Raw genomic sequence first — 26,186 nt, forward strand, 5'->3', positions numbered from 1 at the left:
TACAAATGATGATGATGATGACCACAGGTTTATGCTTTCCCAGAAATGTCAGTTTCCCTCCAGGCTGATAACGACAGGTGCTATACGGAACATCGAGGTACGCTAACAGACCAGTGCCTTTTCTGGCACTTTGATAAAAGAGAGGTTCATTGATGAAAGGAAGAGCCAAGTCCTAAGAACACAAGAAAAGCCCTGCTGGTTCTGAACCAAAGACCCATTTAGCTCAGCATCCTGCACTCACAGTGGCCAACCAGATGACTCTGTGACACCTGCAACCAGGACGCAAGGGCAACAGCACTCTCTTTCACATTCCACCCCTTCTGTTAGGAGTATTTTTAGGTTTGGAAATATTGCAAGATGCTAAATTGAAAGTATTAGTTTTTCGTCCGCGTATGCTAATTCAGTCTTTTGAATGTCCTCTATGTTTTATAGCACAGGAATGCAATTCAGTATGCATCTCTCTAATCTCGATACTTCAAAAGATCATTTGAACAGGCAACAGCCATATTACGACTGAGAAGATGCTTCTCGGTTTCTTTCTTGAAGTGAGACTCAGTGACCTGCCTGCCTCACCATTCCTTATCAGCGGCAGGGGTGGGGGCTGAAAGGCCTTTCATCCGTGGTGCTCATTGTCCAGGTTGTACACACATACACACACCTGAGTGGTTCTGGAGGCTTTGTTCCTCCATAAAATTAAGAGCTTCCCTGTCTAATAATAATAATAATAATAATAATAATAATAATAATAATAATAATTTATACCCCACCCATCTGGGCGGCTTCCAACAGAAGCCACTCTGGGCGGCTTCCAACAGAAAAATAAAATACAATAATCTAATAAACATTAAAAGCCTCCCTAAACAGGGCTGCCTTCAGATGTCTTCTAAAAGTCTGGTAGTTGTTGTTCTCTTGGACATCAGATGGGAGGGCGTTCCACAGGGCAGGCACCACTACCGAGAAGGCCCTCTGCCTAGTTCCCTGCAACTTGGCTTCTCGCAATGAGGGAACTGCTGGACCTCAGTGTCCGGGCAGAACAATGGGGGTGGAGACGCTCCTTCAGGTCATACAGAACTCGTTTCAACTCTTTTCAACAACTTGTCATCCTGTAGTTTTGCAATGTGTATACTCTGTTAATTTACCAGCAGTTCCTTGTATCTTTTAAAAAATTATTATTTCTAGTTACATATATTTATGCTTATGCTTTGCAGCATTATAGTTTACGAAGATTGGGGTGGTGCTTTGCTTGTTTGCTTTTAAAAAATCCAAGTAACAGGTCTTTGTTAGTTCCAATCCATCTCTAGTGCTTACTTAAACAAAAGATTTATAATGATTTGCTCTTTAATTCCATAATAACCTACAGTTGTGTATCAGCAAATCATTAGGAATTACTCAACTGAAGGAAAAGAATACATAAGCCCCAATAATTTCAAAGGGAGATATTAATTGCATGCTTAACTATCCCTCTGACATTGATGGGTCTGAGGTGCTTAACTTTGGCTGGATCATGCCCACTGTATTGAAACATAGCATGTAGTGCAATAGGAGGAACTTTACCTTAAAAACTGTTACTTTGGCTCAAAAATACTATACATATAATCTCATCTGAGTGCAATTGTACATTAGAGGACCAGTGTTTCATTGCAGAGCTTGAACCATGAGGCTAACAGATTTGACATTTGAGTACACCAGAGTGTCTATAAATTGTCAGTTAACAAGGTTTCTCTTTTCACACCGAGTCAACCTTGACTAAATTGTTGTTTGTGATCAGTGGCGAGGGCTTGCTTTTCATCCTGTCGACTGCATCATTTGAGCTGTCCTGGAAGAAAACTTTTGCTGTACAAATTGTCACAATAATTCGTTTGTATTCTCGTCTAAAATTCTGGTTCAGAAGTCCATAGATGATAGCATTAAGGCAGCTGTTGAAGTATGCCATGTAGTAACTGGAAACAAACAACCACTCTGGAATTCGGGGAATTATTCTTTCTGGGTTGACAGCCACCACAAGGCCTATAAAATTCAAAGGAGCCCAGCAGACGGCAAAGAGTACAAACACCACAAACATGGTGACAAAGTTCCTAAAGTCATGTGGCTTTAGTTTGGGTTTGTTGTCGGGTTTAACTCTCCTCCGTACCTGAATGACCAGGATCCATATCCTCAAGTAGCAAAATGTAACTATGGCTATTGGGAGCAGGAAATGGAAAAACACAACAGCTATTGTGTATGCAGAGCTCACTGACTGGGAGAAGGTGCATGAGTAGATCCTGGCATCATACTGAAGGGACCCAACAAAAAGATTGGGCACAATGGCAACAAATGTCAGGACCCAAATAAGGATGACATAGCACAAAGAGTTCTTGTCGCTGTACAGCTTGTCATACTTGAGGCTGTGGCAGATGTAGCAATATCGGTTAATTGCAATTCCAGTAATGTTGAATATGGATCCAATAACACTCAGGCCCATAAGAAACCCACTGATCTGGCAGTGGATGTATCCCAGGTTCCATCCATTGTGAAAGATAGATGTCAGGACCAGAGGGTATGGGTAGATTGCGACAACCAGGTCAGCGATGGCTAGGCTGACAACGAAGACATTGCCTGAAAATGAAGCATACAGAAATTGATAAATTAACAATGGTAGGGTTTGTTTTAACCAAAGCACATTCCAGTTGACCTCCCAACTTCATACATCTATCTGTTGCACACAACAGAAATAACACATTGCCTACATACATAGCTAAGTGAGGTGTTAAAATTTGAAAGGGATACAGTGGGCTGTTCCACTTTGGACTGCAGATGAGAGGGTGGGGTATCATTTTGAATGTTCCCATATATTATAAACTCACTGAGGGGGGAAATAGTTCACTCCTTGTTGCTATTTACAAGGAATTGGGTGTTTCTTCTTTTTACTTTTTGGATGTGGTTGTTTTTACAAAGAAGTACATTTAAAAAATCCTCACCACCACCTTTACTGCAGTCTGAAGCCACCATGCCCATACCACATCCCCCACCACTTTGCCCCCTCCCTCTTGGTAACTGGCAGCCAATGTCAGGTTAGCTATGGCACCCTGTCTGCCCTGCCCTGCCAACAACTACACATCTGAAGCCATAAAATATTTGTACCACCTTGTTCTGATACATATGTAGATTCAGCCTGAGATGTTCAATTTCTAAGAATAGAAGAAGTTCATAGAACCAAAGAATCTTATTTCTAGAAGCGGTCTTGTAGGCCATCTAGCCAAACCCCACTGCTCAATGCAGGGAACCCAGTTCTAGAGCATCTGCACCAGATGGTTGTCCAACGTCAGCTTGAAAACACCCAAGCAAGGGAGAACCCACACCATCCCTCTAGGTAACTAGTCCCATTACTGAACTATGCTGACGACCAACAAGACTATTCAACCTTATTTGAACTCATTAGATCTAGCCCTACCCTTTGATGCAGTATGAAACAAGTTCTTGTCCTCTTCTATTGACAGGCCTTCAGGTATGTGAAGGGTGCTATCATGTCTTCCTTACCCTTCCAGGCTAAACATTTCCAATACCTTTGACCTTTCCTCACAGGACGTGTTTTCTATGCTGCTGTCTAAATCCACGATAGTATGATGAGGAAGAAAAATCACAGGAAAGCAAGGGAAATCCCAAAAGTGCAATACTAAAAACAAATGACCACCAGCAGGCTTTCAAGCTAATAAAGCACTATTCTTTCCATCTTATTTATTAATTAAATGTATATAGGCATTTTAGCCAAATGGTGCCCCGATAAAAATCGCCCTATAATACAAATAAACATTTTGCCAAAAGTATTCAGAAATAGTTTTATCTGCAATCCAGCCTCTCTTGAAAAGTCAGGAAAAGTATTGTGTAATGCTTCAGAAGTGATGGGCACCTATTACGGTTAGACTTGGTTATTTTATACATGCTGACATTTTCCCATGCAGACTCTTTTTCTTTACTATAAAAATTCCTGCGGGTACTTTAAAAAACAAACCACTACCCAAGGTAGTGTTAATATTAAAATGATATCTGGTGCAAATTCTGAGTGATGGTGCAGTTAGACATTGCTGATAACCCACTTGAAAGTGTTGCGGGTGACGATAGAAGAGTATTAGCCCTAGTTTTAGAAGACATCTCACACACTGTCAAGGAGCTGTCAACCGGCCAGGTCAACCACAGGGCAGACACACACACACACACACACAGGAGGCACAGAAAGCAATTACCTCTTTATTAACAGAAAATAACAACACAGCAGAGTCCTCTGGGATGTTGCTGAAACTGACCACTAGCTCCACCTTCCCCTTCTAGCCTTTCACTCTTGATCCCTCCCAAGCAGAAGAAGGCTGCATTGAGATGGTGAGCTCCTTCTCTGGGCCTGTCTGGTATGTTGCTCAGCAACGTACAGGACCCTCCTCAAGCAGGGTGTCAGGGGAGAGGAGAGTCAGCAGGACTGGGACTGTCTGTGCTCACACTGCGACTCTCAGCCTCTAAATCCTGGAAGGCCCTCCTCTTCCTGACCTTTCTTGATCGCTCAACCCCCTTGCATCTAGCACCTCCTATCTGATCTCTTCTGCAGACTGCTCTTGAGTGTGCCCCCACCAGGATCTGGGATCTAAGTTGCCATCTTTGGAGCCCTCCCCAAGGGGGGGGGCAGGCCTGGCTCTAGGTGCAGTCCTGGTGGCGCGGGGCACCAGGGCGCTGGGCCGGCAGGGGGGGCGCTGTGCAACGAAGCCGCGCGGAAGCCATGCTGCGCACTGTGAGGGCGGGGGCGCTGGAGCGATCTCCACGCCTCAGCGCCAGGGCGCCCGACCTGCTAGAGACGGCCCGGGGGGGGGTGGACAGGCAGCTCCCACCACTCTTCATCAACCAGCCAGTCCCTGTCACACACCAAAATTCATCTCTAACTGCAAGTAGCTATTCCTAACTAGTTGTGCATAGCTGTGCATAGCTAGTTATATCAGAATGCAATCTAAACACGGGAGTAAGTGCCACTGAACACAATGGGCTTTACTTCTGAGTAAGCATGCAAAGGACTGCCCTCTCAGGTGTGCATCCAATTAAAAGCAATGCATTGCAGAGAGATGTCAGCAATTGCAAGGACCCCAGTATCCACATTGCCAGCCAGCCGCTGGTTCAGTTGGTTGCACACAGCTCTGCATGACTGGAGCTTGGTCAGGGCACCAGCTTTTAAGTTCATCCTCTGAAATGGCACTCCAGCCATGAAGTGATAAGGAAACACTGTTATGAACTCCACACCTACTCTAGGGAAGTTTTATTCCTTTTACAGTTGGTATCCTCTCCCTCAGACGTGGAATGCCTATTTTAGAATCCAGGTTCTATATATAAACCTGACTTGCATCAAAAATTCCATGTGCATATTAAATTTTAATTATGTGACAGGGGCCTGTGGGATTGACTTCTGATTAACAAATTAAATCTGGTACTGCAGGTGGCCTTGCAAGAGAATGTGAATGGCTTCAAACTCAAGCATTCAAGCACGTGTCTTCCAACATATCTCCCCATCTAAAAATAGGTCTTACATGTTACATTATTTAGCAATTTTCACAAGGCTCTATTTTTGTCGCTCAGCCGGGAGAGTTCTACAGCAGTCACGTTAGTGGGCAGCAGAGTGACTGCTTGGGAGAAGGTACAAGTGGAACTTGCCAGTCGTGTAGGAAGGGACCCAGATAGCCTTGGGGGCAGACTGCTCCAGACAAAAGCCTTCTAACAAGACTTGGCCAGCTGCTAAAGCCTGGCCATCAAGCTAAAAATGAGACCAGAAGGGCTGCTCATGAGATACCCCAAGATTCAAGATCCCCAGAATCCTAAGAGTCCTCCCCACACACCCCACTGCACATACCCCACCCCACCCTTATAGGCTGGTACACATTGAAGCTTCTCTTTTTGAAACATTAGACTGGGATTTTGAACAGATTACACAGGGAGTGCCATTTGATAAAAGACCAATCTTGAGCAAAGGATGATCCCCTTGAGTCCCCTTGAGTAAAAAAAGGGATTAGATGCTGCACAATCATGCAGGTGTTGGTTTTTAGAGACTTTGCTGAGGATTTATTTAGTGTGCTGCTGGGATTAAATATTAGGGGTGGAAAGGAAGTTGATTATGCAAGTCTAATTATGGGAAAACTTTATAAACATGAGTTAAATCAAAGCCACACGTCTGATCATTTTCCTACAAAGACTCTTGTAATTTTGCAAAGTGTTGACCACCATTCTTCCTAGGGAAAAATATATTGCATCTTAAGTTGAATAAGGTCCAGAATATTAGGTTTGGAAGAAACTATGGGCTAAAACACATTTTGAATTCTCTGGTGCCTTGTGAAGACTTCAGATGCCAGGAACTGCTGGCAATATATTACCACTCATTTCAATATCAATTGCAGTCTGGCAGATATTTGAAGTACTGTGTGCTGTGTAAACCTTTAATCTGTTATGATATTCAAGATGAATAGTTTCTTGTCTTTCTCAGTTTATCTCAGCTAATCATTTTGGAAGTGTGTTGAGAATTTCACAGCTGTGTAGATTTTCAATTTTGTCACCAATATGGTGACAAATGCTAAGAAGACAACATTCTGTTTGTTCTCAGTAAGGCTTAAAACAGGGCCGGCCCTAGGGCAAGGCAGGGTGGCGCAGGGCGCCAGGGCGATGGGCCGCCAGGGGGACGTCACGCTGCTGCGTCCACGGAAGCCACACTGCGTGAAGCGCCCGCCAGCCAGCCACGTTTGGAAATGGGGCGGGGGGGGGGCGCCGGAGGGATTGTCGCACCACGGCGCCAGGGCACCCGATATGCTTAAGACGGCCCTGGCTTAAAACATGTAATGCTCTCTCTCTCTCTCTCTCACACACACACACACATTCCTCATACCTATATTACTCAGGAATTCTAAAAAACCAAAGAAATCAGTGCAGTTTTGAAATAAGCAGCTTAAATCAGTGAAGTTGTGAAAGGTTCAGCCTGCCTTCTTATATCCAACCACAGAGGACAACCTGCTTCTTGTTCTCAAGATCCACCATGAAAAATGTGGTTATGATATCTTAAGGTATCCAAATGCAAGGCACACCAAACTTTGAGATCACAGTTAGGCTGAGTAAGAAGAGCACATTATTAACGCTTTATTTTTCTGCCATTTGTCCACCAAAAACACTCCTTCAGGTGTTTCCCCACTCATAGCAAAAGATAAAGGTAGATAGTAGATAGATGTTCTGCAATAGATAAGTTTACAAAACATGGCATGCATTGGAATCCCTGGAAGAGTATGTATTTGCAATTATGTTCTCGCCTACATGCACTTAACAGTGCTTGTGAATAAATCTTGTGCACTACTAACCGTATGCACAGAGGTTCTCCATGCCCAGCTTGGAAACTGTGAAAAGCTGAGAGCCTTCCTTTATTGCATAGAGACTTTCTCCTACTTTGTGAATACTTCTTTATAGGAAAGCCTAAAGAACTCTCAATAGGTTGTTGTTTCAGAGTACACTTGTTCCAGTACTCAAGAGCAGTATATTTCCATTTCCCATTGGACAAATCTTGATATTATTCAAGGTGCACAAGGCACATTTCCTCACATTCATATTAGTATCTTCAGCATTCCTCCCTCCCTCTCTTGCTCTCTTCCTCAGTGACAGTTTTAGTTTTAAGCCCTCAAGGGGTGCTTGTTCGCATAACCAGTGCTTGTTCGCATAACCGAATAAGGCATTCTGTACATTTGATGATACTGCATATATATATAATCTTACAACTGATGTATCTGTTGGAAGTGCAACTTCAGGGATCATTCAGTTTGCAGCTTAAGGGTTAATCTGGTTGTCAGTAAGCAAACTGGTCAAAGGGGGTGGTAGCATGATTGTTAGTGAGATAGCTGTGATTGCTTGTGTGGGTGTCTGGGAGCTTTACTCTGAATATTTAGGTGATTCTAACCCAGTTCCCAACAAGACCTGCCCCTAAAAGACTAAACCCATTTGTTTCTTTCTCTTCAAGTCAAATACTGTTTTATTTTGTTTGCTCTGTGAAGTGTTACCAGAATTCCTCTCTGGAGTACATCTGCTTTAATTAGGTGATTCTGCTAACTGTATCATCATTCCTATTAAACACAACTCAAACAAAGCCATAATCCACACACAATATAACAAGGCCATTCTCCATACAGTGGAAAGACTTGAGATATCAGCTAAGCACTGGAACTACCAAGACAAAAACCACTACCACCATTCCTGGCCATGAAAAAATGGTTCCCATCAGCTAAATCATGGCATTGGCTTTGCCTCAGTGATGTTACTGGGCTATCCTAGACTCACTGCTTCTGTAACGTGGAGAAAAATAGGCTGCATTACTCAGCAAGGAGAGATTTGCTTGCCAAGCACCCGTCTTTCTATAGTCAATCACTATAGAAGTCAACCCAAATCTGAGCTGGTGGTGGCCACAAAATACACTGTGTACCTTCTTCTACTTTAGTTAAGGCAGTGTGCAGCAAACCAATAATTTCATTGCCCCTGCTTCAATAAGCAAAGCAGGATCAGCCAGTTTGTCTCTCAAAATAAATACAAGTAGAAAAATGCAAGGGGGAGAATGCCTTTGAACATAAACCGAAGGGCTATATATAGACAGCTAAAGATAGTTTCATTTTAAATATTCAGTAAGAACACAGTTGTTCTCCCTATGAACCTTTGCTTTAAGTTCACCATCCTTTTTTTAGATACACATGTAGAGCCTACAGACCAGCTTTATTATTTAAGAAGATCTAACAAAGCAGAAAAACAACAAGGAAATTCTCCACTTAAGGAGATAAAAATAGAAAGAACATACCAACAGGAAAAATATGGGATAATTAACTCTGTGTATAAATTGAAGATGGGGACCCAGGTGGCGCTGTGGTTAAACCACTGAGCCTAGGGCTTGCTGATCAGAAGGTCGGCGGTTCGAATCCCTGTGACGGGGTGAGCTCCCGTTGCTTGGTCCCAGCTCCTGCCAACCTAGCAGTTCGAAAGCACCTCAAAGTGCAAGTAGATAAATAGGAACCGCTACAGCGGGAAGGTAAACAGCGTTTCCATGTGTTGCTCTGGTTTGCCAGAAGCGGCTTTGTCATGCTGGCCACATGGCCTGGAAGCTGTACGCCGGCTCCCTCGGCCAATAATGCGAGATGAGCGCGCAACCCCAGAGTCGGTCACGACTGGACCTAATGGTCAGGGGTCCCTTTACCTTTACCTATAAATTGAAGACAATCTAGGCCTGTACTTTTTATGTAATTGAACTCTGTAAGTAATTGTGACATGTGAGACACAAGTTCCAAAGTTACACCTGCTACTATCGAATGGCAATGCATTTTGTTATGTTTTGTTTGAAATACACATCATTTGAACATAACTCATCACACCATCTAAGTCCAAGGGCAGTGTGGCCAGGTACAACTTGCTGCCCAAAGGCTGCATTAATCTCTCCAATCTGTTTGAAATTAGTTATAAATCTAGGAGCTGCTTCTCTATTAAAAACAACAACAACAACAACTGCACAATATATATTCTAAAGTGCTTCACAACCTCCCTCTACACAGAGAGACAGACCGTCACAGGCATCCCTGTCTGCCACTGTCACAACTGCAGCAATGCTCCCTCGATGTGCACGAGTTGGATACACACTGAGAAGACTTCATACAGCTCCTCTGTGTGACAGCAGAACTTATGAAAGCATAGCATCAGAACACAGCCGAGGACTGGGCTAAACACATGTCCGCACAGCTGCACAGCCCTCTCCACAGGTCCTTTCTATGCATGGAAGAGGTTGTGTGAACTCCCATGCTGTTGCTGTGCTAGTTGAGATGTGGGTGCTTCGCATGTGCACCAGTAGATTCCTCACAAGCTAAACATGTGAACTGACTCAGTCGAAAGGTTTGGTATGTGAGGTGATAACACAAGTTGTGTCTATGCTGCTTGCTTCTGTTTTTTTTCATTCATCATTAGTTATATTCCAAATTTCCACATGCTATTTTAACTTCCCCCCTTCATGGATCAATGCCTTGTCGTGGCGAAGGGGCTTGAATAACTCAGAGAAGCTATGAGCTATGCCATGCAGGGCCACCCAAGATGGACAGGTCATAGTGGAGAGTTTTGACTAAACGTGATCCACCTGGAGAAGGAACTGGCAAGCCACTCCAGTATCCCTGCCAAGAAAACTCCATGGACAAAGACAACAGGCATATAAAAGTTATGACGCTGGAAGATGAGCCCCTCAGGTCGGAAGGCGTCCAACATGCTACTGAGGAAGAGCGGAGGACAAGTACAAGTAGATTCAGAGCTGATGAAGCGGCTGGGCCAAAGCCGAAAGGACGCTCAGTTGCAGATATGCCTGGAAGCGAAAGGAAAGTCCGATGCTGTAAAGAAAAATATTGCATAGGAACCTGGAATGTAAGAACCATGAATGGAGGTAAGCTGGATGTGGTCAAAAATGAGATGACAAGAATAAATATCGACATCCTGGGCATCAGTGAACTAAAATGGAAGGGAATGGGCGAATTCAGTTCGGGTGACTATCATATCTACTACTGTGGGCAAGAATCCTGTAGTAGAAATGGAGTGGCCCTCATAGTCAACAAAAGAGTGGCAAAAGCTGTAATGGGATGCAATCTCAAAAATGACAGAATGATCTCGATACGAATCCAAGGCAGACCTTTTAACATCACGGTAATCCAAGTTTATGCACCAACTACCGGTGCTGAAGAAAGTGAAATTGACCAATTCTATGAAGACCTACAACACCTTCTAGAAATGACACCAAAGAAGGATGTTCTTCTCATTACAGGGGATTGGAATGCTAAAGTAGGGAATCAAGAGATAAAAGGAACAACTGGCAAGTTTGGCCTTGGAGTTCAAAATGAAGCAGGGCAAAGGCTAATAGAGTTCTGTCAAGAGAACAAGCTGGTCATCACAAACACTCTCTTCCAACAACACAAGAGACGACTCTACACGTGGATATCACCAAATGGGCAGCATCGAAATCAGATTGATTATATTCTCTGCAGCCAAAGATGGAGAAGCTCTATACAGTCAGCAAAAACAAGACCTGGAGCTGACTGTAACTCAGATCATCAGCTTCTTATAGCAAAATTCCAGCTTAAACTGAAGAAAGTAGGAAAAACCACTGGGCCAGTAAAATACAATCTGAATCAAATCCCTTATGAATACACAGTGGAAGTGAGGAACAGGTTTAAAGATTTAGATTTGGTGGACAGAGTGCCTGAAGAACTATGGATGGAGGCTCGTAACATTATACAGGAGGCAGCAACGAAAACCATCCCAAGGAAAAGGAAATGCAAGAAAGCAAAATGGCTGTCCAACGAGGCCTTACAAATAGCGGAGGAGAGGAGGCAAGCAAAATGCAAGGGAGATAGGGAAAGATACAGGAAACTGAATGCAGATTTCCAAAAAACAGCAAGGAGAGACAAGAGGGTCTTCTTAAATGAGCAATGCAAAGAAATAGAGGAAAACAATAGAATGGGGAAAACCAGAGATCTGTTCAAGAAAATTGGAGATATGAAAGGAACATTTCGTACAAAGATTACCATAAACAAGGACAAAAGTGGTAAGGACCTAACAGAAGCAGAAGACATCAAGAAGAGGTGGCAAGAATACACAGAGGAATTATACCAGAAAGATATGGAGGTCTCGTACACCCCAGGTAGTGTGGTTGCTGACCTTGAGCCAGACATCTTGGAGAGTGAAGTCAAATGGGCCTTAGAAAGCACTGCTAATAACAAGGCCAGTGGAAGTGATGATATTCCAGCTGAACTATTTAAAATTTTAAAAGATGATGCTGTTAAGGTGCTACACCCAATATGCCAGCAAGTTTGGAAAACTCAGCAATGGCCAGAGGATTGGAGAAGATCAGTCTACATCCCAATTCCAAAGAAGGGCAGTGCCAAAGAATGCTCCAACTACCGCACAATTGCGCTCATTTCACACACTAGCAAGGTTATGCTTAAAATTCTACAAGGCAGGCTTAGGCAGTATGTGGACCGAGAACTCCCAGAAGTGCAAGCTGGATTTCGAAAGGGCAGAGGAACCAGAGACCAAATAGCAAACATGCGCTGGATTATGGAGAAAGCTAGAGAGTTCCAGAAAAACGTCTACTTCTGCTTCATTGACTATGCAAAAGCCTTTGACTGTGTCGACCACAGCAAACTTTGGCAAGTTCTTAAAGAAATGGGAGTGCCTGATCACCTCATCTGTCTCCTGAGAAATCTCTATGTGGAACAAGAAGCTACAGTTAGAACTGGATATGGAACAACTGATTGGTTCAAAATTGGGAAAGGAGTACGACAAGGTTGTATATTGTCTCCCTGCTTATTTAACTTATATGCAGAATTCATCATGCGAAAGGCTGGACTAGATGAATCCCAAGCCGGAATTAAGATTGCTGGAAGAAATATCAACAACCTCAGATATGCAGATGACACAACCTTGATGGCAGAAAGCGAGGAGGAATTAAAGAACCTTTTAATGAGGGTGAAAGAGGAGAGCGCAAAATATGGTCTGAAGCTCAACATCAAAAAAACCAAGATCATGGCCACTGGTCCCATCACCTCCTGGCAAATAGAAGGGGAAGAAATGGAGGCAGTGAGAGATTTTACTTTCTTGGGCTCCTTGATCACTGCAGATGGTGACAGCAGTCACGAAATTAAAAGACGCCTGCTTCTTGGGAGAAAAGCAATGACAAACCTAGACAGCATCTTAAAAAGCAGAGACATCACCTTGCCGACAAAGGTCCGTATAGTTAAAGCTATGGTTTTCCCAGTAGTGATGTATGGAAGTGAGAGCTGGACCATAAAGAAGGCTGATCGCCGAAGAATTGATGCTTTTGAATTATGGTGCTGGAGGAGACTCTTGAGAGTCCCATGGACTGCAAGAAGATCAAACCTATCAATTCTTAAGGAAATCAGCCCTGAGTGCTCCCTGGAAGGACAGATCGTGAAGCTGAGGCTCCAATACTTTGGCCACCTCATGAGAAGAGAAGAATCCTTGGAAAAGACCCTGATGTTGGGAAAGATTGAGGGCACTAGGAGAAGGGGACGACAGAGGACAAGATGGTTGGACAGTGTTCTCGAAGCTACGAACATGAGTTTGACCAAACTGCGGGAGGCAGTGCAAGACAGGAGTGCCTGGCGTGCTATGGTCCATGGGGTCACGAAGAGTCGGACACGACTAAACGACTAAACAACAACAAACAACAACAAATTTTAACTTCCAAACGTTTCCCTTCTTGCCTCCGCCAACCAAAGATGCTGCCTCCCTTTAATAATAAATAATTAAATACACCAAAGTAGAATAAAAAAAATAGCAATGCACATAAAGAGTATGAAAATAGCTGAACTACAACAAAGAAACAGTCACTGACAAAATAATGATACCATATTCAGGGTGATGAATTGAGCAGTGGGTATGATTCCTCAAACAGTTCTTTTCTAGATTTTCTGAAAAATTTCCCCCCTTTGCGGTGTGTTAAATAAGGCCTGTTAGTGAGCTGCCAATTATAGGAGTTCTTGTATCCATCCCTTAATGTCTGGTGTGTTTCTGTGAAATTTACAGTATTGCTGTCAGCTTAGCTCTGTCAAACCAACTCCCCCTGTTATGGCTTGCTTTGTTTAATAGCTCATTTGCACATACAAGTCACCTGATAATGGATATGAATCAGTGAACTGGTTGGTGTTCTATGGGGTGATGTGCCTACAATCAAGCAAGAACAGCTCACTGGGCCAGAAGAACATTTTAAAATGGGATAGCAAAATGTCAGAGAGGTTCATAAACAAGGAAGCAAGTAAAATACATCTCAGAGACATTATATCCGCAACATGTCACTTACAATCTCATTTTTAATTTTACTGAGGCTGTAATCACACATACCTAGGAGAAAGCCCTGTTGAACTCAGTGGAACTTACTTCTGAGTAGAAATGCCTAGAATTTCACTGTGAAGTTTTAACTATGATTTCTATAAGTGTTGGAATCAATGTTCAATTATGGAATTGGATTTTTTTAAAAAAAATGTAGGCTAATGATCCAATTGTCTGTGCTGAGGCAGCAGGCTATAAGACTGAGCACTAGGATCCAGTTCCGGCCCTATCATGAGGCAGAGTGAGGACGTTGCCATAGATGGCAGCTGCTGAGGTGGGGAAAGTAGCCAGGCCAGAGCTGTGAGTTTTTTCTGGGAGAGTCTGAAGCAGAAAAAAACTCCAGAATTAGAGGCAGAAGCTGAAGCAGGAGAGTGGGAGGAGGGGGCCAAGAGACAGAGAGGAGTAAGGCTGGTGAAGAGTCGTGGGTGTCTCCTCCTTCTGTTGTGACATGCTCCCCTTTCCCCCATCTCCCAGAACCAGAAGAGGGTTGAAACGGGGTGGAGCAGTGACAGGCTTCACTAGGTGTAGTCTCCAATTGCTTGGGGGAAAGTCCTGGAGAGGAGGGGACTTAGATGGCTGTGGGAAGGTGAGGACTTTCAGTATCAACAACTCATTCATGGGAAAAGGCCTACCATGGATGAGCCACTGTGATCATTAGTCCTGACAGTCAAGTGTGCTAATAAAAGAGTTAACTCCAAATTTGAATACACTGCTGGCCTGCTCTCTGACACATGGCTATGGAGGCTGTCATGACAAGCAGGGGCATTTTAAAATATACCACTGCATTTATAGCTAATTTCAAGGACACAGGATGGGGTTGTTTTTTTCTCCAGGCCCTTTTTGTGGCATCCATCAAAGCCATTGAACTCCACAAACATACATATACTGTACACCCTCCAATTTCCTTCAGCACAGAATCCGTTGCTGAGGGTTTTTCTTTTTTGGAGCCCTAGTGCTCTCAATTTTCTCTTCAAACAACACAGGTCATAAGATATCAAATGGAAAACAATTGGATAAGATAATGCTCCCTGCGAATTTCACCTCAGTGAGTGCATTATTCTGACATTTAGCCACTTTAAATGTGCTGGAGGTAACCCAAGGGCACATAATAATAACAATGTGGCATCAAATATTATTTGATAAATGCATTTCTTGTTGGCATCTATCTGATATGATGGTAAAGGGAAAAGATTTATGGACAGCTAGTCTCCTAGGTACTTTTATTTTTCTTCAGTTCAACAAACACTCTTTGACTCCTCCACAGTAATTGCCTCAGGGCTGCAAGAATATTTTATCTTTAAACATCTTTATAACAGCAGAGGGGCAATGAGATTCTTCCTGGATAAAGATTAAGGAAAAGGAAACCATCCAGAATTATATCAGACATTTCTCCAGCAGCAGGATGAATGGGCTTCTACCGGTAGGTTAGGAAGACAGTCTCCTCCATGTAAATCAGGGTGGTGGGATCTGTGGCACTTCATATGTTGCTGGGCAACAACTCCAATCACCTCTGGTCCTTGGCCATGTTGACTTGGGGTGATGAAAGTTGGAATTCAACAAGGAGGGCCATGCATTTCCCAGCCCTGATGTAAGTGGACAATGTTTTTCCCCCATATATCTCTTTGTACAAAACACCAGCTTCTTAACAGTGCACATGTTAGGCCACCATACGGAGGCTTAGTATGCCACCACTGAATTTTGTAAGGCTATACATGCTATGTACCACATAGAGTCTTAAAAATTACGTGGTGGCATGGAGAAAATTGCCTCAGCTGCATATTGAGCCACCACAATGGAGTCTCATTGTCATGTGATAATAGTTGTGGAGCACTTTAATGTAGATTTGATACATTTGCCATAATATGCAGTGTTTTCTCTGTTGTTGTTTTTTAAATTATTTGAATGATAATTCACCATGTCTTTGCTATTTGATAGTTTGTTGCTTTTAAAGAACATGGAGAATGTTGCAGCGGCTTATTCTAGTCATCTATTTGCATTTGGAAGACAAAAGCAATTTGTCTGAGGTGGGAGCTTTCAATGCTCTTTTTATGCTGGTCCTCCTTTGTTTGCATTGTTGGCAAATGTGTTTGTTACTAGTGAAGATTTAATACTTATTTCAATGAGCAATTCCTAAGGCTATGCAAATCTAAAACAGTTTCCACATAGTAGTTGGCAGCATTTCCAAGAGCAATGCATGAAGGCCAGTCCATTCAATAGGTCTTAGGAGCAGGAACTGGACTGGTACTAGTGACTGTGACATAAAAAATAAAACCTAAAAGATATAAAGTTGCTGCTTTTGCAGGCTGTGCTGCCAAGAACTGCAACAGGTTTGGGTTATAGTGATCACAATGTTTTGTTTTTTAATGCTATTGAGCTCAACATTTGCTGTTGGAAAAGTTGGATTCAAATATTAAATCAACTCAATTCAACCAGCTGATTCAGAATAAGAGCTCAAAATTACCAGCTTTTTCTTCACAAAAGGTTAGGCTATAGAGAACCTAAACAGGTTAAGCAGAGGATAGAAACAGCACTTGGATGTGTAGAGTTGGATAATTGCAAGTATTGGTCTCTGGAAGGGACAAATCACATGGATCTCAAAGCTTCACCTAGGATGCCCACGTGTCCTACTTTACAGAGGACAGTTCACTATGTGAAGGGTTGTCAGTCTTCTGTCCTCCGTTTGAGGAGCTATCAAGGTCAGTTTGAAGATGAAAACCATAAGAAGGGTGAACAAGGTACAGTCACCTTGGTTTTCAAACAGCCTAGTTCTCGAACGTTTTGGTTCCTGATCGATCGAAACCTGGAAGTGACTGTTCCAGTTTTCGAACATTCTTTTGGAAGCCAAATGTCCGATGGGGCTTCCATGGCTTCCAATGTAGAATTATGCAAATTTGATCTAGATCCACATTTTCATAGACTCACAGAATTGTAGAGTTGGAAGGGACCACGAGGATCACCCAACATGGGGCTCAAACTCCCAACCCTGAGATTAAAAGTCTCTTGCTTTACCGGCTGAGCTAGCCCTCGGCTTCCATATTGTCCTCCTTTTTGTGTGATACTTAAGTGACTAGCCTAGCTTAGACTGAAAACATTTAAGGAAAAAAACACTGGTGAATACTCATGTTGCAGGTATTTGTTTACTTATATACGTTTTAGGCTGATTCTCCACCTGGAGACCTTCAAAGTGAAACACAGGATAAAAACCAATGAAGTCTAAAATCTGAATAAAGCAAAATAGGTCTAAAATATAGCAAAGAATCAGGAAAACAGCCTCCAACAACAAATACAACAATAAGGCAGAGCAGCAACAAATAATTCAAAACCAAAGCTCTTTAAGAGCATTAGAAGGTCTATAGTATGGAGTTCACAAAGAAAGGGGGTTCCACAACCTAGATGCTACTGCCAAGAAAGTTCTGTCCTGTGTCACTGTCAACCACATCCACATCTCTGATGGAAGTGAAACAGGAAAGGTCACAGCTGAATATCTTTACAAGTGGATAGGTTCATATGGGGGAAGAAGGAAGGGCTGTTGCTCAGTGGTAGATGTCAGGTTCAATCCCTGACATCTCTACGTAGGGCTGAGAAAAGACTCTGGTCTGAAATCTCAGCACACTGCTGCAAGTCACTGTCAACTATTCAGAGCTAGATGAACCAACGAGCTGCTTTGATATTAGGCATCATCCATATGGACCTGGCTAAGGTTAGCACTGAGAAGATCTCCATACACTGTGCATTAGAAATATTTGAGCTGTAATATTAGAAATAAAACCGTTCACATTTTGGGTGGGAACAGAATGAAAATGAGCATCCGTAAGAATCAGAATTAATGGTGGTGTGTGAGAGAAATAACAAACTTCACATGGTGCAGGGTACCTCCTGCCCAGGTGTATATTGAGGAGGTAATACCATAGTGATTTGTTGGCTTTTTCCGCTCTGGACATGAAACCACTGGATGAATCACTATCTCAACTTCTCAAAACAATATGCCAGGTTTCCTTTTTAAAGCAGGCTAAACAATACATTGCAGAGATTCGCTCCGATATAACATTAAGGCATAAGCAGCTGTTAAGGCATATTGAAGTGACAGAAATATTCTTTAACTGAATGGGACAGAGGCTCTCATACAATCCACTTCCTTTTGCATTGCTTGTTAGAACAAACTGGCTAATTGAAGTCATCTTCCAAATTGCAAGTATGTGTGTGGGCGTGGAAAGGAGTATTACACCAAGAAACATTTTGCACTCTGTTTTTCCAGGGGGGGGGGGGGGGACATGTCTTAATCAACCACGAACCAAACCACATGAACAAAGAAGGCGAAAATGTTTATAAAATATTATGTGATGTAATAAGTAATAATTTAAGAAACTAGACATATATACTAATCTAAAATATCAATATACAATAAATAGCACTGATGACCTCAACAACATTACAGTGTGGTGCATATATATGAGAAAGTGAGAAAGTTATAAGTTCTGAGCATGTTTCTATCTCAAAGGTTCTTCTTCAGAAGGTTTTTTGTTTTTCTTCCCACTTTTGACATCTAATCCAAATGGTAGATAGAACAACAACACTCAAGTGGCTTTATTGACTGTACCTCACCAGCAGACAGTTTTCCCTGTGGTGGGAAATGAGACATGGAACTCCTGCTTTCTGAAAGCTGCCAAATACTATGCATACTTGACACTCACTAGAATATTATATTTGAAGAAGTGTGCATGCACACGAAAGCTCATACCTATGACAAACTTAGTTGGTCTCTAAGGTGCTACTGGAAGGAATTTTCTATTTTGTTTTGACTGCGTCAGACCAACACGGCTACCTACCTGTAACTGGAATATTGTGTTTTAGAGAAAGATCTTCTAACTCTCTCCTTTTGTTTCCTGAGGTGGATGAACCTTGTTCACTGAGCCTTCCCTTATTATTAATATTGCTGCTCTTATTTGTACTTAAGGTGGAGTTGTATCAAGTATGTTACTAGAATATGTTTTGTTTAAGGTGTTTAAGCATGTTTATGTAAGTTGTTTTGTGATTCTCTGATACTAGAAAACCAACTCAGATTTCATTACTAATGAATTAGCCTGTGTTTAAGTTTGCATGTGTAATTTTCAAGATTTATTTATGCATGTGATAAGATCTATATGATTTGCGGTAGATTGCTATTCTGGGATATCAAACCATGTCACAACAACAACAACAACAACAACAACAACCAGTTGGGAATGTTTGAGACAATATGGGTCATTCGTAGGTTACTGTGATTCTTTACAGAACTAACAGATTGAGGTTGAATCCTGACAAGACAGAAGTACCCTTTTTGGGGGACAGGGAGTGGGCTGGTGTGGGGGACTCCCTGGTCCTGAATGGGGTCACTGTGCCCCTGAAGGACCAAGTGCACAGCCTGGGAGTCATTTTGGACTCACAGCTGTCCATGGAGCCACAGGTTAATTCTGTGTCCAGGGCGGCTGTCTATCAGCTCCATCTGGTACGCAGGCTGAGACCCTACCTGCCCGCAGACTGTCTCACCAGAGTGGTGCATGCTCTAGTTATCTCCCACTTGGACTACTGCAATGCGCTCTATGTGGGGCTACCTTTGAAGGTGACCCAGAAACTGCAATTAATCCAGAATGCGGCAGCTAGACTGGTGACTGGGAGTGGCCACTGAGACCACAAAACACTGGTCCTAAGAGACCTACATTGGCTTCCAGTATGTTTCCGAGCACAATTCAAAGTGTTGGTGCTGACCTTTAAAGCCCTAAACGGCCTCGGTCCTGTATACCTGAAGGAGTGTCTCCACCCCCATAGTTTAGCCTGGACACTGAGATCCAGCGCCGAGGGCCGTCTGGCGGTTCCCTCACTGCGAGAAGCAAAGCTACAGGGAACCAGGCAGAGGGCCTTTTCGGTAGTGGCGCCCACCCTGTGGAACGACCTCCCATCAGAGGTCAAGGAGATAAACAACTACCTGACATTTAGAAAACACCTAAAGGCAACCCTGTTTAGGGAAGTTTTTAATCTGTGATATTTTAATGTATTTTAATCTTTGTTGGAAGCTGCCCAGAGTGGTGGGGGAAACCCAGCCAGATGGGTGGGGTATAAATAAATAAATAAATAAATAAATAAATAAATAATACACATTCTGCCGATACAGGTAAAGATGATGCTACTGACCAGTTATCCCATCATGAAGGAAAGGTGAACCAGGAGAAAGAATATCATCTCTTTAAGCTCAGCACAATACTTGGAATATTAACCGCACACACATACCAAGGGTTTAAGTGTCAACACGTGTCTCCAAATGTTGTCTAGCTCACAACAGCCCCAGCCAGCCTGACCAGTGGTCAGGGATGCTGGGAGTTATTGTCCAACAACATATGGAGGACACCACATTGGCTATCTCTGGTCTAGTGGTTGCTTTCCCAGGATCACTGAATCTGAACCCAGGGCCTTTGTAAGCACCTAACCCCGCTGTGCTGCAGCTGTTACACATTGTGGAAGCTCAAAGAGGCAATGTCATTTCTTTGGGAAATGTTATCAGAGAGAAGGCAAGTGGGATGATATGGGTGCAACAAAAAAGTTGATGGAGTAAAACAGATTTTCAAAGTTTGCAAGAAGTAGCTGGTGCCTCAGCTGTGACTTTCTGGGCTCTCTGTTGCCTTCCCGGTATTATCCTTCTGATATTTGTTGCTAGTGCTTCTTCCAATGTTTTCTGTGCAGAAAAAATGTCAGACACTTTGCTTTTCTGTCCCTGGTTTGCTTCCAGCCACATACTGGTTACACTAAATTATGTTTGACAGTTCTTGCACTTGGGCTTTTGCTCCTTATCGGCATAATTGCAATTGCTCCATTGGCAATGGGAATAGGCGGCTTTGATTTGGCACTGTACCCTTGCAACAGAAAATGGGGTGCGGTGCAAGAAGCTTCTTTTAAAGGAACGATGCCCTTCAGGGTTATAAGACAGAATTAAATGACACAAAGGCAGACTCCTAATGCAGTTACTGTCTGAATGCATGTTTTTAATAGTCCTGCTATTACTGTTAAAGTAATGTACAGTGTGCTGCATCTATAATCACAAAATAGTACCAAGGGGAATAGAAATGCAGGCTGTTGTGAAGCTTATATCAGTGTTAAAACATTTATTCTTCCTTTTTCTTCTCACACATAATCAAATTGTGAATTTCTTAGCTCTAGCAGGGGATGAGAAAACTTGCAATTTTGTATATTTTCCTGATTCCCTTTTTAATCTGTTCCTTTTCAATACCAAAGCAGTGAGGCTGAACTCTGATCCTCTCATTAAAACAGAATGTCTGGAAGCAAACTGAATTAAAATGATACCATTTTGTTCCAGTGTATCATTCATCTTCTTGAGGGCTATTTGAAATGTATTTATGGACAGTAGCTCTGGGTTATTTTCTCCTCACCAACTTTTTAAACTCAAAATACAGAGAAAACTACATCCCTTTTAGTTCATTTGGAATGAAGCTGGAACTGTCATCATTTTAAAGTGGCAAAACTTCCTTGCACAGTTGCAGAGCTGCAATAAATGGTACAGCTACCAATAAGATGAATAAATAATAATAGAAATCAGTAATGTGCCCATTCCATAGGTTTGTCTAGCCACATAGAATCCTCGTGGATTTCAGGGATGAAACCAGTGGGGCAGGCAGCATGGGAGTCTGTGAACAGTCCCTGAGGGGTCTTCAGCCCCCACCCCATTTTTCAAGGAGGGGCCTGGCCTGGGCTCCACTTCCTCCTCCCTGCCAATGTCGCGTGGGGAGGAGGAGGCAGAGCATGAACCCCGGCAGCCCCACTTTGACGGTGTTGCACTAGGTGTGGGCGTGTCATGTCACATGATATGTAACATGATGCATCACGTGATGTGCCCCATTAGTGTACTTCCAACTATTTATATTAATCCATTTCCCACAACGATCCAACTTGCAGAAGATGTGAATTCCAATCACAGGGTAACAACCACTCAGGATAGCAGATCCACCAGCTTGTCCAGAGGATTGAGGGAACACACTGCGACATAGTGCAAAATCCTGGTGTCATGCGCATGATGCCGTGAGGAGTCAGGGGCAGAGCTGAACAGCCTCTGAAAACTGAGGGGGCCCGACACTCTCAAAAAATACATCGGGGGAGGCTGGAACTGCCTTGGCCCCTAGGAGTTGGAATCTATGCAGGATAGATCCAGACAACTGACAGCCCTTTGCTGTAAAGGGGTGGAAAAACAGGGCTTGATCCTGACGCGAAAGGCCAGAGGCACGTTCCTCCACATAAGGACCGCACAGTAAGCTTTGAGACACCACGTGGCTCCCAGACAGCTAACCATTCTATTCATGTCACTCAGGGGATGAATACAGATACTTTCCCCTCCTGTCTGCAGGCTAACATAGATAAAAGTGCTCTAAAGATCCCTACGTGGTGGCTATCTATAGTACAGTAGCTAACTAGCAGTGGGGTCTTTCATGTGTTAAACCCCTGTGGATGACCCAGTTCTACAAAGATCTCACTCTGAAGTACAGTAGTTGCAAATACAGCAGAGGAGGGAAGTAATCACTTGAATATAAGAGCTTTTGGACAACTGAATACAGAGATGGCGATACAACCTAAAATAACTTGTTTTTAGCGCTGATTAGTACTGCAATTCAAAATCATTGACATTCTTTCCTTTTTGGTATGCTGGACAAATGCAATCATATACATGTCTACTCAGCCCAAAAGGAACATAGGGTACAACTTTACACTGAGTTGGACTTTTGCTCCAACCAGTTCAGAATTGTATATGCTGCAAGTAGCCAATGTGGTAGCCTCCAGATGTTGGACTACAGCACCCATAATGCATGGCATTGATCATGCTGCAGTGTATGAAAACCCCCACAATATAATCCACTGTTGTTATCCAGCCTCTTGGTGTGTTGGTGCATGTGTGTGTTTTTTTTTGGGGGGGGGGTGTCTTTAAGCTGTGAAAAGTGCACACACAGCCATCTGAAATACCACATCTGGTCTTGCATCAGGAACTAAAATCAGTTGATGAAAGACCTACAGTAACATATCTGGTTTACAGCTGCAAGTTCTTTGCATGGTTTAGGACTGGCTTTGGGGAAAGCTGGAGTCTTGTGACTGAACATTTTTGTGTGGCAGGCAGAAATTGAACATCAAGATTGCCTAGTATGTAAATACTATTATGTTGAAAGCTTAACCAGTTGGCATTCTGTCTGTCAGACATCTTATTATTTATGTGGGGCCGCTGATTTATTTTTGGACCCTCCATCCCACCTGCAATTTTTTTTTAGCTACAAAGCATCAGCAAATTTGTGTCCTCTTTCATAAGCACACTGGAGGGCTGAATCCATCTGCAGTGCACTGGGTCCAAAAAAATCCCACCCGTTGTGTGGGAGAATGTAATTTTAATGATCATTGCAAATGCTCTTTGGTACTGGTCGGTTTGTTTTGATGACCAAATAGTTTAAAACAATCAGATTCTATTCTGCAGCAGCGAGTTAAAATGTTCAAGTCACATTTGGAGAAATTAATTTACACACCTGAGGATAGAATTGGCATGGGGGATGTGTGAAACTCCGAATTGCTTTGGAAAAAGTTCTTCCCACAACCAACCACTGTACTGTTAGGAATACATACAGTGACTTCAACAGTCATTAATTCAATGAAAAACTTTCTCCTAAACAGATTCTGACTGCTTCATGAAGTTTTAATTTACATCTGTAATAATTTTTTTTAAATCCTAAACGGCTTTGAGCCAGGAGTTAAAAGCCAAGGCAGACTGTTCTTCCAGGCACTTATTTCTTCATGCAATAAATTACACACAATATTTACGTACCTGCCAAGACATGCATTTGAAGTGAGACTAATAGCTGGCATGCTCTCAAAATCTGGTTACTCAAGGAAAAATCTAGTTTAAAGCAACACTGACACACTTTTTAAACAACCCCCTCCTGAATGGAAAAATAGCTTTGTATTGAGATTTCAGTATAACCTTTGTTCTAAAGCATAGCTCAACAGGTTCATCCATTTAATAACACTCACTCTATGCATGGCAACAAAAGCCTGTTTCACCAAGTGACCTGAACATTTTTCAGCTGTGCTAGCCTCTTGTTATATGCTTATTGAATGCACCTTCAGTGTGGTATCATTGACAAAGAAGCCACTCAAATCCTCAGATAAATACAAAGGTGGTGTCAATAAACTATGGGAAATCACTGAGAAGCAGTCAGAGCCACTCATACACTAAATATTTCTTTGCTTTGCTTTGCTTTCTCAGTGGCTTGGAATTGGACCAAAACATTATGTTGTGGAAGCAGAAGTACTTTCTGCTCCTGCTGCCCTTAACACACACACACCCCTGCAAAAAGAAAAGAAAGAAAGCTTCTCTAGAGTCTAGACAGTCTCCTGATTCCCTGGAGGCAGTGTTTAGGGCACAGGACTGCAGATGGGTGGGCGGTTAATAATGTCACACATACACCATTCATAAGCAGAGGTGGGATTTTTTTGTATCCAATGAAAACTAAACTTTCTCAATACTGAGGATCCATCAGCCTGTAGTGTAGGAATCTTTCACCCACCATGGGGCTCAAACCCATGACCCTGAGATTAAGAGTCTTATACTCTACCAACTGAAAGAAGTGGGAAAAACTGCTCCAGGAGATTGGAGGAACCCTCCAAAATAATATTGGAAGTGGTCCAGGTAAGTGGGGGGCTCTGGCTGTGACTGACTTCTGAAAAGTCACTTTTGGCTCATTTTTCTAGTGAAGAAATAGGTCTTTACATTGGGTATGGATTTGAATATATGGTACATAGATTTTTCTGGGCAATAAAAAATGAGACGGCTTTGAATAAATTAACTTCCAGTGAAACTGATGAATATATCAACCACCTAATTACAGGAACACATTTCCAGTTGTAGCAATACAAATAAAACATAATCATCTTAGCCATAGGAACAAATTAAAGTCTGCACAGTAGGGAAGGAGTTTGAACACAGTCATTTCAAAGCTAGCACTGTCATGCATGAAAAAGTATATATCATAATTTGGCTAACTGCAGTTTTTAATTGCAACAAGCAATTGCCGGATATGTTCCACAGGTATGAAGTCAAGGGACAGGTGCCAAAATTTGGAAGATATAGAGATGTTCTTCTAGTCAGCCCAAAGTTTGTTAAACTGCTACAGTATTTGAAAGCAACAATATAACTCAAATCAGATTATCCGTTGTTGCCCAGATCTATCCAGATTTATTCTTAAACCACATTGAGTTCAATGGGCTTCAGTTCCAAACAAGTCTATTTAAAATTGCAGCCTAAGTGGCTTCGCTTATCTTTTTCCAAGTGTTTTTGGAGTTCAATTATTATTACAATTATGTATTAAATTTTATACCACCCTTCGTACAAAGATCACAGGGGAGTTTTACAATATCTTAGGCTGTCTTAGATTTTGCCACATCAAGGCTTACCAATTGCCATAATAATGATCGGTGCCATTGATATCTCATGCTTTCCCCAAGAGGCTCAGCATGGCATAAATCACTCTCCACACCACACTACAATGGTCATCTGAAGTATGGTGGGCAGAGGTACATGGCAGGATTTTCCCAATTTTGGTATTAAATTGTGGAATATCCTTCTTAAGAGACATCCTTGTCACCTTCAGTGCTTGCTTTTTGTTCAACAGCCAAAATCATGGTTTTCAAAGAAAATTCTTGGGTTGAACTTGAAGGTTGTTTTAGTTGAGTTCTTGGTTACTTTAATTCATCCTCACTTGTCAGCTGCATTGTTTTTTTTATTGTTATTAACAATAATTATAGTCAACTGGCAAAAGACAAGGTATAAAGATATAGATATAGAACACAGAGCTTCAAAGCCATTCAAGGTTACATCTACTATCCTTCTTCCAAATAAGCAATAACCTACTCCTTTAATTGCTCGGGTTCATGACCGAAAAGGGGGGAAAGGGGGGGGAGTAGGAAAGATGGCTAGGCTATAAAACTATTAGTTGAATGGTTATAAGTACAGCATTCTCTTTAATGATGTAAATCTGGTGTTAGTGGGACAGAAAGGAATATGTCCCACTAACACCAGGGATGAAATGAGAGCAATAGACTGCTCTACCTTTTCTCAGCTGAGAAAATAAAACAGAACCCAGAAGTGACAAAAGATTCTTCCCTGTCTTATTCCCCACAGACAGAAGCTATAACAAAAAGTGCTAATGGAAAAGATCCAAAATGAATAATTAAGATGGGCTCAGATGGACAACTGGTACCCAGTTCATCTGGACCAA

At 42.4% G+C, this 26,186-nt stretch overlaps 1 protein-coding gene across 2 annotated transcripts in view; it reads right to left on the reverse strand.

The window, feature by feature from the left end:
* Positions 1 to 585: 585 nt before the first annotated feature.
* The window catches only part of MTNR1A (melatonin receptor 1A), a 66,580-nt gene continuing 40,979 nt past the window's right edge, over positions 586 to 26,186 (reverse strand). For both annotated transcript variants that reach the window (XM_060278778.1, XM_060278779.1), the window contains one exon: positions 586 to 2,595. In XM_060278778.1, the coding sequence (XP_060134761.1) occupies positions 1,727 to 2,461 (735 nt within the window). In that variant the 5' untranslated portion in view covers positions 2,462 to 2,595 and the 3' untranslated portion in view covers positions 586 to 1,726. The remainder of the gene's footprint in view (positions 2,596 to 26,186) is intronic.

The sequence above is a fragment of the Zootoca vivipara genome, chromosome 9 (assembly GCF_963506605.1).
Source record: "Zootoca vivipara chromosome 9, rZooViv1.1, whole genome shotgun sequence".
Lineage (NCBI taxonomy): Eukaryota > Metazoa > Chordata > Lepidosauria > Squamata > Lacertidae > Zootoca > Zootoca vivipara.